This window comes from Phaseolus vulgaris, chromosome 9 (assembly GCF_051622355.1).
Source record: "Phaseolus vulgaris cultivar YP4 chromosome 9, ASM5162235v1, whole genome shotgun sequence".
NCBI lineage: Eukaryota > Viridiplantae > Streptophyta > Magnoliopsida > Fabales > Fabaceae > Phaseolus > Phaseolus vulgaris.
Window position 1 is genome coordinate 4,329,768 of NC_143506.1, and position 14,563 is coordinate 4,344,330.

The 14,563-nt window shown below is 30.2% G+C and overlaps 1 protein-coding gene across 1 annotated transcript; it reads right to left on the bottom strand.

The window, feature by feature from the left end:
- Nucleotides 1-5,909: 5,909 nt before the first annotated feature.
- Nucleotides 5,910-13,181, bottom strand: LOC137820222 (Transcription initiation factor IIF, beta subunit). Its single transcript, XM_068624180.1, has 6 exons — nt 12,826-13,181; nt 10,549-10,657; nt 7,213-7,346; nt 7,038-7,112; nt 6,533-6,682; nt 5,910-6,357 (listed from the first exon to the last, which is right to left on the bottom strand). Exons 1-6 carry the CDS (start codon nt 13,021-13,023, stop codon nt 6,238-6,240), a joined length of 786 nt encoding a protein of 261 aa, XP_068480281.1. The 5' UTR covers nt 13,024-13,181; the 3' UTR covers nt 5,910-6,237.
- Between the last annotated feature and the right edge of the window lie 1,382 nt (nt 13,182-14,563).

Below are 14,563 nucleotides of genomic sequence, written 5' to 3' on the forward strand. Positions count from 1 at the left end.
GTTTCTATTATTAATAAATAGTTTTTAAATTGGTATTTAATTAGCTACTAGTGTTTTAACTATCAATTAATTACATTATAAATTTGGTAGAAAAATCTTGGTAGTTAATTAGATACCAATTTAGAAATTATTTATCAATAATAAAAATTAATTTAAAAATTAATAATTTTTTTTAGTTTTTATAATAGTATCTAATTTTCTCAAGCAATTAATTATTTTTATTTTTAAAATTAATTTTTATTTAATAATTTTCTTGTAGTGATAATCAAGTCATATAAAGTTCAAACTTTGTATTTTTAATCGAGAGTTTAAAAGTACACACGAGTAACCTACTATAATGAATTTGTGAAAAAAAAAACTTAAGTTCCATAGAATAAATCTTTTAAAAGAAGTAAACAGTTTTAAGTATGATGAAACTTCACATTAAAGATTAGTTTTATAATCAATAAAAAAACTAGAGTTTATAAAACACTTCAAATCTCTATATTAAATATCCTTATTATGATGGTTAAAATGAGACATTTTCAAAATGAAAAAGAGAGATAGAGAGAGAAGTACTTTGAATAAAGTTGAAGTTATTTGGAGAAAAACATTAATAAAATTAACTTTAAATTCTGACAGTAAAATTAAAAGAAGACAAGACTTTATTTAGAAGCATAGATGTTGGGACAGGAAGAAGAAAATAATTTGAGTAAAAAGTAGGAGGGAGTGAAATGTTTGAAATAAATAATAAGAGTGAAAAAAAATCAACTTAGTGTTGTAGTAAAAAAGAAAATGGCTGCACAAATACTCTCTTTTTCACATTTTATTTTTCCTTATATTTTTACATTTTTTTTATTAGTAATAAATAAATAAAATAAAATAAAATAAAAAAGGTTTCAACCTTTTACAAACTAAATCAATTCAACCTACTAGTTACCCTACACTACAAGAAAATTATGAAATAGAAACCAATTTTTAGATACCAAAATAATTAGTTGCAATAGTAACTAAATTATAGACCATTTTAGAAACTAAAAATGTTAGAGATCCCACATCGACTAGAGATGAGGACATTTCATTGTATATAAGTGGGTGCAAACCTCACTCTATGAACCGATTTCATAGGGTTGAGTTAGGCTTAAAGTCCACTTTGTAATAAAAATAAAAATTGATTTCTAAATTAGTTTATATTATTATTAAATAGTTTCTAAAATGGTTTCTAATTTAATTATTATTACAACTAATTATTTTAGTGTCTAAAAATGGGTTTATATTTTATGATTTTATTGTAGTTTTAGTAAGCAGAGGAAATCAGAATACTACTTGACCTTTCTTAGACATGTGCCAACGGATGTTCAAAAGAAAACAATAAATTAAAAATACTCTAATTCGAAAATGTTTTGGAAAACATATAGTTATTTTGAAACCTTTAACAACTTCAGTGAGAAAAAACATATATAAGTTTGTCGAGAAATAAAAAAAAAACATATAAATTATAAATTCCAGTATTCCATCGTTAAAAAGATTCAAATTTTAAAATGTCTTGCTATAGAAAAATTTTCCTTGCATGTTTGATAGGAGCAGCATTACCTTAATTCAGCCCTAATTATTATGTATTAAAACCCATAGTGTTTCTACGTCTTATTTTTGTCATAACATGATATAAAGTTTCAAGGTATGATTTGGTATATGTATTTCTAGGTGAGGTTGGATGTTACAAGCCTCATTAGGTTTTCAACAGTTTTGTTAACTATTTTGTTATGATTTATTTGGAAGAAAAATTATTTTAAGAAGGTTAGATTTAGGTATGGTATATGTCCCGTAAAGTAAATATAATCTCACATCGCTTAGAAGTCGAGTTCAATGGTAGTTTAAATACCCTCATTTTTCTAGTATAGGAAATTTTTGTATATGGATTGGAGTACTCGAGTACTTCTATTTATTAAATTTTTATTGCTGATTAAAAAAAAGGTAGTTTAAATACATATTTTTCTTTTAACACACCGAAATGTCTTTTAAGAACAAAACTGTGATGGAGCTTAAAAATTTCAAACAATATCGTGATTGATCCAAATAATGTTATCTCAACGAATATAACATCAAAGAAGCTTGTGATTATTAAGTGTTTTGTTTATTTATGTATAAGTATTGAATCCTTACTCAAATTGGATTCTGAATCCTTTGGACTGTAGGAGGATGATCCGTTAATGTTTTTTTGCATTCTGGTAGGCGGCTCTGGTTAGGAGAATGGTAATGTTAGTTATGTATAAGGGTTGGACCACCCCTGAAGTGGTTCCCATTTATTGATTTTTTATTGCTGATAAAAAAAAATTGTATAAGTATTGAAATATTTCTTAATTCTGCTTCTTTAATTTTATTTTTTGATAAAAGAAATATACAAGTTTCATCTTTACACTTGTTTTTTGTTTTCTTCCTTGACCTGTGAATGAAAATATCTCCCTTGAATTGGTTTTGTGTATGGTTGAATAATGAATGAGGAGTGATGTTGGAGGACATTTTGTGATGCATGCAAGGAATGTCCTGAATGGGTAGGGCAGGGAACATTGACAACATTGTCCTAAAAGGACATTCCCCAATCAAAATGGTTCTTCTTTCTTCTATATCTCTCTCTCTCTTCGTTTATTAGGCATGCCACTTTAGGAATCCCACGTTCATGGGAGTGAGAAATGAAAGTCCTCCAATTTCCATTAATCTGAATGGTGGGACACATGAAGTTGATCTCTGGCTTAATTCTGATGGGAAGATGGTATTGGAATCTTTGAGGAGTGAAGAAAGTTTGGTCCAAAAATCTTGAAAGCTCACAAACAATATTCCTAGTTGATTTCCACGATTGAATAACATGGATGGTGGGGTGACCAATAGTGAATGCGTTTCACACCAGATGCAACCTAATCTTCTCATTGCAACCATGCAAACCTTCCTCACCCAAATCTACACGTTCAATCATCGCATGCACTCATCAATTAATCAAGCTTATAAACGATATTAATTACATGTTAATATTAAAAAAGAAAGTTGAAATTAGATCTTTATCTAAAAACTTCTTTTTAAATTATGCATAAATTAACTTTAAGGCATAAAAATATTTTTGTTCTAAAAGTATTTTTAAAAATGTCTACTTAAACATTTCGAGGTCATTTCAATAGTTTTGCAACCATATATGGAATAAAATTAATCAATTCTATTTACTAATTTTGTCATTTGCATTTGTAATACAACAAAATCATGAAATAAAAACCAATATTTAGATACCAAAATAATTAGTTACAATAGTAACTAAATTAGAGACTATTTTAGAAACTAAAAAAGAATTGGTTTCTAAATTAATTTTTATTATTGTTAAATAGTTTCTAAATTGATATCTAATTAGCAACCAAGGTTTTTGCTATCAAATTTAAAAACTAAATAATTGGTAGTTAAAACATTGGTTTCTAATTAGATACCAATTTAAAAACTATTTAACAATAATATAAACTAATTTAGAAATCAATTTTTTTTTAGTTTTTAAAGTGATCTCTAATTTAGTTACTATTGCAACTAATTATTTTAGTCTCTAAAAATTGGTTTCTATTTCATGATTTCCTTATAGTGTTGTTATGCGTGTGTATAAAATTACACATTTTTTCTCTGGTTTATGAATGATTCTACACAATTTTAATTGATAAAAACTAACACAATTTGTAAAACTACAGTCATAGAATCAGTAAAGTTTGCACTAGAGAGACCAAAATAATTGTTATTTAATCATAATGTATGGTAAGTTTCTTGACTTTTACGATAATTATTTTAAAACTTATACAAACAATCATATTTGATTAGTTTCCATGTAAATTTTATTTTACACTAATAGTGCCTAATCAATAAACTCGTACTTATTTAAAGTGATTACGGTATCTTCGATTTTAATATTTGTATATTGAGTAGATAAAAAATGATCTTTTATATATTAAAACTACATAATAAATTAGTTGAAATTTAATTAATTCTAATGATGTTTTAATTTTATAATTAAAAAAAAAAACAATTGATACTTATTTTAATTTTTTAAAGATTAAACACAAAAGATATAATAAAGGCCATTCTTGAAGTAACTTACCAATTAAAAAATAACAAGATTCCAAACAATAAGTCATATGATTTATAAAGTGAAACTTATAGGTACAAGTGTATTTTATTTACTTATTTACTAAAAAATTGAGTACTATAAAAATTAAAGGATACAGTAGAATTTACTTTGCTATAAGTGGCTTGGAGTGTCATATTGATCCTATGTTCAACTTTGTTCAATTCAGGATGAGTCAGTCTTCAGATTCGGTTAATGTTGTCTAGAGTACAATTTTGGTTGGGATTGTGAGTGAAATATGGAATTACAGGAATTTTATCACTTTCAAAAGAAGTGTGACTGATGTGTTAGAAGTGTTTGCAATGGTGCAAGTAAAAGTTTGGTCGAATTTCTGTAAAATCTCGTTCTGCTTCATTTTCCTATTCTGATTGGTGTTTGGAACCTTTGACGTGCATGTGAATGGTTTCTTAAAGTTTTTAGGTTGTTAGTTTGGTTAATGTTTTCGTTAGTTTAGTAGGCAGTTCTAGTTAGAAGTTGATTATTGTATAATTTTTAATAAGGGTGAAGTGATTCTCGTTTATTTATTGTTTATTGCTTATAAAAAAAATTATATTCCAAATCAATTATTCCTTGATAACATTTCATTGCATAATTTTGGAATGACATGAATTCAAACACGCATCTTAGTAGTCGTATGCAATAACTGGATGAATTCCATCAAAATCAACCTTGCTTTAAACTAGAAAGATGCTAAATAAGTCTAAATCTGCATAGAAAAAAATCAGAGAGGCACCACCAGTGGCACTTAATTTTCTTATTCAATTTTCAACCGAACCATAATTGAATAATTTAATGGAAGCATTCCTTTTTTTTTTACCCTTTTAATAAAAATTCTCAGCTTTTTCTTGAACAGTTGTACAGTACAACGGCTTTAGTTAAAAATGTAACTTTCTTTTTAATCAGCAAACTTTAGTCAAATATGTGGAACACACATTTTCAATGATTGAATAGTCCATTATCTTATATTGTACAGACTTAGCATAAAATTACACTGGGATTTCAATGAAAGGGGACCAACATTTTTAAAAGCTTTTCATTTATCATCTCCCATTAAAAAAATCATAGTGTTTTGCATATTTGTATATTATATGATGCATCTTTTCTTTTAATAAAAATCATTGTGGGACATAAATATTCAATTATCTGAAATGATCATAGGCAAGTACTACTTGGACCATATCAATTCCAATGTGCACCGAACCTGGTATTGAAAATGATAAAAATATCCTTTCAACATGTATCCAATCCGGATCGCAACTTTTTATCAAAACATTTTGAATTTTATAAATTTTTATTTAAAATGCATTTTTAATTTTGTGTTCTGAATTATCCAGAATGTATTTTTTTTAAATTATTTTTACTATTCCAGATTTTTAAATCCAGAACAAGAATAAGGATAATTTTGGAAATTTTGAAAAATATAGAGGCATATGAAAAATATAGATGCAGGATAGAATTGGTGTAGAAAGAAATTGCCATGATCATAATATGATATGTAGTGGCTTACCTAATAAATTTTTTGTTCAGAATAAATAAATATTGAACATAGAATTTACTGTTAATAAATTACCTCGCAAAAGGATAGAATATCTAGCATGACATCTCTAATGCAAACTAAATTTAAGACTTGAATTTGATAAAAAAAAATCTCAATCTTTACATAACTAAATTTTTAGATTATAAAAAATATACAGATAAAAATTATAAAAACAAGAATTTTACAATACATTTCCAGCAAAACTTACAATGATATTAAAAATGATAAAAGTGAAATAAGATTCACTTAAAAGAAAATGAAACTTTATATTTATAAAATCTTTGCATTAGAACCCCGGCAGAGAAAAATTCTACACTAACCATTATTTTTTCGGTTACTAAATTCCTTTCTGAAGGTATACAATACAACTGCCCCTCTGACAATTTATCCATATTAAAAAAGTCATAAACTAAGTATCCTTCGCAGTTCAGATACATTGCTTCTTGTTTGACCTCCAATGTTTCTTTCTTGGATCACCCTATTTACCCTAAACATGTTGACTCTTTTCAGAGAAGAGAAAGAGACTGAATTTTGTTTATGGAGTTAGAATAATAGACTATAATAAACAAAACCCTCATTCAGCGCTTGTATCTTCAACAGATTTCTTGTACTCAGGCTTCAGCTCATAAGTTCCTTGATTGGCACCTCTTTTATTATAAACACACAGTTCGTTCAGAATCTCTTTCAAGAATTGCTGCAAAAGAAAAAGCAACAAGTTCACTCAGGAGCTTTCAAAAATTGCTGCAAAAGAAAAGGGGGCAGAGTGTGTGGGGACAGCCTGCAGGAAGTGTGTGCGTGCATGTGGGTGTGTACAAGCTCTACAGCCACAACATCAAGTTAGGAACTAAAAAAAAAACAGAAAAGCATACAGCAGGTTGATCAGTCTCTTGAACAAGCTGTTTCAGGGCCCAATTAGGCTGTCTTTCAAATAGCTTGAACATTATATCCTCCAGCTCTCCCCGATCTCTTCTTGTTCTCTTTGTATCAGACTGTTTAATTGGCTGCGTCTTCTTCTTGTCCTGTGAAAGTTTCATGAGAATAAGAAAAAAACCTCAGAATTATTCCATGCATACACACACTTTGAGTTGAGAGACCAAACTTTATCCTTAGACAAATTTTATTTATATATACTCCAGCGAATTTTCATTGATATTAAATGAATCTATGGTATAATTAACTAATATATATTGCTTATTATTTATGAGTGGCACTATATCATAATGCTTTTAAAGCCAAGATACTTGGATCTTCTATAATTAACGTAAAACTTCCACACTGACCAGAAATTTCATCCAAGCAAAAATGATAGATTGAGTCAATTAGAACCATGTCACCAACATGTCGAAGAGATTGAATTTTTTATACAATACGTACCTTGGAATTGGATGAAACTAGACCAATCATTCCAGGCATTGGCCTCATTAGAACTCCACGATCATTATCAATAACCTTTCAATTGAGTCGAGGGAACCAGAGAAAGAGAATCAATTATTTAATCAGACAGAAAGCAAAAAATGTTATAATTAAATAATACACATGAACGAAATACCTGTATTTGACGATTTTTAATCATAGATCTGTTTGTCCTCTCACGGCATAATTTACCATATTCTTCAATGTTTTCACCATGGGGCTTCATATCAAACTTATGTTCTACTTTCCCTTCCATTGCAACCTTGCCACCTAAAATAAAATATAAAAGCTGTTACTTAACTCAAGGAAGCTAAGCTTTTCAGTATTATTTCATCCATTTTAAAGTATTAAACATATCACAATTCACAGTTACCATTTGCCACGTCATAATAAAGCAAATTATTTAGAGTTCTATCATTTCCTTCTCCATCGTCTTTGAAAAGAATTCTATCAAATATGATTCATCAAGAGAAAGACTAGGATATTTCAAAAGTTTCAGGCCCCTTCAAGTGAGTGGATCTCATTCATCCCCACCAATTTCTCATATTTTGTTTTTATCCTCTTTAGAATTATTACTCTTTTCTAAGAGGAGATGAAGATTTGTATATGTAAGAACTAAATCTTTAATTCTTTTAGGATTAAACCAATTTCTTTCCTCTCACAACAAGACAATGATGATTGTTAAAGAGTTTCAATGCCAATGTATTGAAACCTAGAAAGAAGACATTCCCAAAAAGAAGACATACACAAAAAGAAGACATTCCCACCCAAGGAAGTACCCAATTTTTTTGTAACATTTTTGTGGTGCGTATTAGGTTTGTATACATGAGTGAACAAAAAGTACCGAAACTGGTATGATAGGACATGGTTTTAGGAATACCCATGCTTTAGGGCTTTCCAGTTTCCCATCCCAACATCACATTCATAATCATTTAGAACAAAAATTCTGAAATGATAACTCATCATCCCCGTATGTGAAGAGATCTTCATCTCATTTCAGTCCCCAACTGCTGGGTTTGTTTACAACAGGGTCTACCCAAACTCATACTTACTCCTATCCATTATATTTTAGCTCCGTTAGTTGAAAGTGGCTTAATTTCTTAATTCCACTTATAATAGTCAATCTGGGTTAGTGGATGTAGATCCCTATCAAATTTAAGTAATTTTACTAGGCAGAGAGCAGTGACATAATTTCCTAATTTAATCGTAGCAAACAATCTTGAATGCTGACTCGGAACAGCCAACTCCAATTCAGATGCTACACCAAATAGCAAATACTATGCAAACAACCTATACATATAAGATGCTAAATAATCAAGAAGTTTGTAACTTAAGACATATTCAACATTAATACTCATAAATCATATCTCAAAGATAAAATCATCATAGCTTGAAATTGCATTAAGCCTCAATTACACCACACAAAATAGTTATTTTAAAAAGATGTCTGGTACATGTCATAGTTAATTGCAACAATTAACAAAGGATCTGTTACCTCGCCGCCAGTATTTGAATTGCAAAAAAGTGGTTGCAAAAGTAAAGAGACAATGATGCCACTTTTACTTGTGCTTTTGTACAACCAGCAATTGCAATCACACTCACACTCAATGATTCACTTTCGCAAGATCAGGGTAGGACTGCCAAGCCAGATAATACAAGTGGAGGAATTGCCTGTCTTTAATATTCTAGAGAGTTGCCATTTAAAGCAGCACTATTTCACTTTCGAAAGATCAGGGTAGGACTGCCAAGCCAGATAATACAAGTGGAGGAATTGCCTGTCTTTAATATTCTAGAGAGTTGCCATTTAAGCAGCACTATTTCACTTTCGCAAGATCAGGGTAGGACTGCCAAGCCAGATAATACAAGTGGAGGAATTGCCTGTCTTTAATATTCTAGAGAGTTGCCATTTAAGCAGCACTATTTGTCGCCATTGAGTTTGGACTGATTTTAATCTCCTTAGAGAATGAAAATGACACGTTTCCCTTTTAAACTACAGTAACTACTTAAATTTACTCTAAACATTTCCTTTGTTGATCTATGTTTACCCTAAATGCTAGACTCTAAAGAAAACCCACATGAAACAAGAGATACTCCCTAGTTTATATTAAACCCTTTCGACTCTAAAAATCAAACTAATTGTAAATTATCAACAAAAAAAAAAACTACTAATAAGCCATCATCCTGCAGTGGTAGAGCTGGAACTGAACATTGAAGGGGACCAGGGACAAAGCTATAACAACTTGTATTGTGAGAATGCTTGAAGAAAGATCTTAGTAAGAGAAGTGGATTTATTATATAAGTTTTCAACCAAATCCCAGATTTAATGAAAGTGAAATAAAAAACAAATCCAACGAGTGAAAAAAGGGCCTTATAAATGGTAGTTGAATCAGGATTCAAATAATGAATCACAGGGCTCATAATTGGACCGTGTAGATTGATGATTAATAATAAAGCATCGCCAGGCATTCACAAACTAAGAAAATACATTAAAGCACATATTCATGAGCAGTAACTAAAAAAATAAATCTAGGAGCATGAATTCTATTAAAATTTGTTATAATAGAATAATATTAAAATTCAAACTAAATATTCTGCTATTAAAATTATTACACATTAGAATTTATAATACATACTCTGATATTAAATACTTGAATTTGAAAAACAAAAACAAAATTTTAATATGTTTTACATAGGATGTTAAACTATCGGTAGTTCAAATAAAAAATTATCATCAATTAAATATGTTTTTATTTGATACTAGACATTTGACAATGCTTAAATATCTAGTGGAAATATATAAAAGTTAAAACTGATGGTCCAAAGTTGAAATGAAACACATCACGTCTTGCAATTAAAACACAATTTGTTAAAATAAAATAAATACAATACACTGTCATATAGGATTAGGGTTGTGAAAAGGGTCATCTCTCTTCATTGTTATACTAGATGCAAGTGCAGCCATGAGGAGAATAGAAGTTAGAACTGTGATGCAGTGCAATTTATCCACTCTGGCTGCCTTTTTCAGTTACGAAAAGGGCTGCTCAAACAGGGGGGTGATGGGCCTTGGAAAAGTGGCAAGGTGCCGGAACTCCACTTAAGACCTCATAGAACCTCTGCAATAATCTTTTTATTCTACTCTAAGTTGCAATATTTGCAATTCATGTTTGATTTATAGTGCAAACCAAGCACCAAAACAATTTGCTCGTCAAATTATATTGCTGAAACAGTATTGAATTGGGCATGGTACCACCAATCATGAATATAACCATTGCTATATATATCTCAAGTTAGAGAATTGAGAAACTTACAGGCTTTTAATGAACTCATAAATAATTGATATAAATAAACTACAACTGATATAAAAGCATTACTTGCTATTGACGAATAAAAAACTGCAACTGGTATAAAACATTACTTGCTATTGATGAATAAAAAACTACAAATGGTATAAACCTGGGAATACTATTCTCACCTTGGCTAGTCTCAGAGAAGACACACATAGGAACAAAGTCCTTAAACATATTCAATGAATAAGTTTTTGGCATATTCACAGCGTCAGAGCCAGCCATCTCCATTGTAAACTGTCATAGTTAAGGAGCTATAAAATCAATATATCACATAAAGACAAGCAACAAATATTAATCAGAAACTCTTATCTATGTAACAAATCTAGAAGCAGAATCATCATTCATCTTGCACAATCAATAAATTCATATGGGAAAATAGTACAAAACATATAAAATAAGCCATCATTAGAATATGGAATTTATTTGCTTTAAAATCATTATCATTTCTCATGTGGTGGAACTAATTATTAAGAAAAAGTGAATGGATTTGCAAATCATATTTCACATTTAGAATACCTAAAAAATGAATACAATTCATTTTAATTAAATGGTTTACTCCAGGCCTTGGTTAGAATATTTAAAATAGGTAACTTAATAAGTAAAAAATTGTCTGCTCTTATTGTTAAAATCAAAGTAAACCCACTCAAATTTGTACATTTTTAAATATACACCAGAGTTACCTAATAGCATCAAATATCTTTGATGATACAGGTGCGAGATATACTACTATATTAAATATATGGTATGCAGGGGGTATACTTGGTTGGTACACTAGGGCATGTTTGTGGTAAAACTCCTAGTTTACAAGCGGATAAAGTATCCACTCCCCCAGATCGAGCAGAAATGCAAGAAAAATCGTTTTTCTGGTGAAATTGAGCAAACTTGTTTGGGATTGCTCGAGCTCACAAGTTCTACATGATGTGTGCGAGTCCATTAAGGCTCCTATTTCAGAGCAAAACCACAACCTTTTACGCTGTTTTGAGGTACAATAAAGACAAGTTTCTGGAGTGCTAAGGCTCATGCGAAATGTGTTTCGAAGGTGCTGGTCCCAGGCACGATTCTTTCTGTTCTTGTCTTTCATCTATTGGTCTGATCCCATAATCTCATGTCAGGATTTTGGGTTTGGGGCCTAAGTAAAGTCTAACAGCTGAAACACAATATTAGTCACAACTGCTGATTTGGCCAGTCTTAGAGGAGGCAATGTAATTTAGGGAGAGCCCAAGACAGGGGGAATGCATTAGCTCTGAGATTGCAGGGATCATCTTCTGAAATATTTTGTTGCTTTCCCAACCAATAATATTGTTGCGCTTCTATGGAATCTGGTTCCTATCATCTTGTCACGTCTGTTTGCAGGTGTCATCTTGTTCTCTCCATTCAACAGTACTCACATCCCCATCAGTGATGAAATGGGACAAAATCTATTCCCACCAACTTGATATCCCAACTCTACCCATTACCTGTCTGAAATACTCACTACACCCTATGTAGGGGACACTGACACGGATACACGACACAGACACGATATGGAGATAACGGATCTATATATTATGTAATTATGAATTATATAAACAGACAATAAAGATTTATGTCCATTAACAGTTTTTTTATAGAAAGATGTTTTTCTATAATAGGTTCAAAAAATTTGTTCCTTATTTTTTTAATCATAATAAAAAATTATTCAATAAGTTTAAGTTTTTAGAAAATTAATGTTTATCTCCTTTTTAAAATTATTAAAATTATGATAGACTCGTGAAAGAATTGTCCCAACAAATATATTTTGAATTTGACACAATAAGTTACGAGGGTCGTGTTCGATAGTGTGTCGGATACCGTGTCCGAGCTTCATAGACTCCACCTCTATGCATCGTCTATCCAAGCTCCATACATCATTTTCAAGGAATTGGTAGACAAATGAATCACAAAGTGGAACAACCAAACCAATTCACACTACTCTAAGGGAAAACCAACACCATTAACGAGTTCTCCGCGACCACCATTCAGGGTTTTCCGTTATATAAAGGATCACAGAAAAAACAAAACCCCAACCAAAATCCATAGATAGAACTCGTATCTATAGGATTCAATAAACAATTCGATACCAATTTGATGACCTTCCCGATCAAGTCAATTCCACGACTCTGCAGTTTAAAGCTCACCTTGCAGTCGTTTATTGGTCGAAACACACCGTAGTAAAAAGTTAAAGTAGCTTCTATTCATTGCACTTTTCCGAAATAGAAAACCGCATAAGATTTTGAGCATCTTAATGAGCGATGCGGTATCTAACTTAGATTCGATATCAATTTAAACAGCATCGAACATGTGTTAATCATTCGGGTAACAAGAAGGAAAGAAGAGCAGAATTGGATAAGATTAAGGGCGTAAAAAAGAAGAAGATGGAGAACCTGAACTGCAGAGGGATCTTCTTCAGGGTGGAGAGGATCGAGGGAGAGGACGACCTTAGCGAGAGGTTGAGAAGGAGGATGAGTCTGCCATGACTTAGCCACCACCAAAGGGCATTTCATCAACCACACAGATCTCTCCGCCTTCAAAGTCTCCAAATTGGAGCTGCTACTCCCACTGTAACCATTCTCTTCATCCATCTCTCTCTCTCTCTCTCTCTCTCTTTCTCTCTGCTTCTTCGACCCAACAACGAAAACCACGCTCCTGTCTCACAACCGACACCGCCCAAGTCAATTATATTTGACCTTCAGCTCAATCCCTCATCATAAAACTCTACCATTTATATACTCCCTTCTTCGCCCAAATTCAATACTACACATTTATATACGCTCTTGGGCTTAACGTTAGTGGGTGTTTCTTCCTGCAGCCCAACAAATCTTTTCATGTACCCCATATTTTTTGAAAAGACTATTTTACCCTTTTTAAAAATTCTGAATTATATTTTTTAAATATTTCCAAAAACATATTTGATAAATTCGGATTTGCTATTTTGAAAATTAAAAAAATACTTTTCAAAAAAATATTCTAAAATGATTTTTTATTTTCCAAATTTTTTATGCCAAAAACACTTTTTTTAGAAATTTTTTTACCTATGTAACATATATACAAATACGGACACTGACACGACACGGATACGAATACGGAGATACGTATAATCTCTAAAATGTAGGACACGGGGACACGTATCTATATATTATATAATTTTGAATTATATAAATTGAAAATAAATATTTATGTGCAAACGTATGCTTGAGATTCTTTTGGGAGCATGAAGATATTTTTCATGATTTGTTCAAAAGAATTTGTTCCTTATTTTTATAATCATAATAAAAATTTATACAATAAATTTGAATTTTTAGAAAATTATTGTATTTATATCTTTTAAAATTGTGTTAGAATCGTGCTAAAATTTTCAAACAAAAATTCAACAAATATTTTTTGAATTGAACACCTTCACTGATAAATATCGTACAAGTGTTGACACGAATACATGTGTCTGACACAAATACGTCATTTAAGATAAGTGTTTGAGCCTCATAATTTTCTACTTATGAAATATCTACTAAAAAGTTATCCAAAACCGCCAAAAGATAATTTCAGTATTTTAAATAATATGAAAATACTAAAAGGGAAGAAACATCCAACTTAGTATACCTCTTCTTGGTTCGAAAATAAAACAAATCCAACCTCGGACATTTCATTCTCCATTGCTTTTTAAACCTGGTACCCATATAAATTAAAATTTAAAATGTATATTTTATTTTATTTTTTAATGATACATTTTATAATACAAAATAAAAAATACATTTTAAAAATATATTACTTCAATAAAATAAAAAATACATTATAGATTCTAAAATATATATAAAATATAAATTTTAAAATGTATTAATACATTTTAGATTATATAGTTTAAAGAGCATTTCTGATTCCAAAAATATATATTAGATTGTAGAATTAAAATGTATTAATATATTTAATATCTTCTAAATCTATACATATATACGGAATAAATCCAAAATAAATGTTTTTTAGGGAGAGTTTTGTCATTTCAGCTCTCATAGTATGCAAGTTTAAAAGTATGCAATGCAAAGCCATCCAACCTGATGTATTGAGCATAAACCTCAAATATAAGTTACCAATGACCTTTTTATTGAATGTATTAAAAATAAAAGTTTT

Bases quoted from the DNA above. Each gene is read 5' to 3' on its own strand.
- LOC137820222 (XM_068624180.1), bottom strand. From the start codon at position 13,023: ATGGATGAAGAGAATGGTTACAGTGGGAGTAGCAGCTCCAATTTGGAG. The intron at 10,658-12,825 runs GTTCTCCATCTT...TAACTATGACAG, and splicing joins AAGATCCCTCTGCAGTTCAG to TTTACAATGGAGATGGCTGG. The intron at 6,358-6,532 runs GTATGCTTTTCT...TTTCTTTTGCAG, and splicing joins AAGAGACTGATCAACCTGCT to CAATTCTTGAAAGAGATTCT.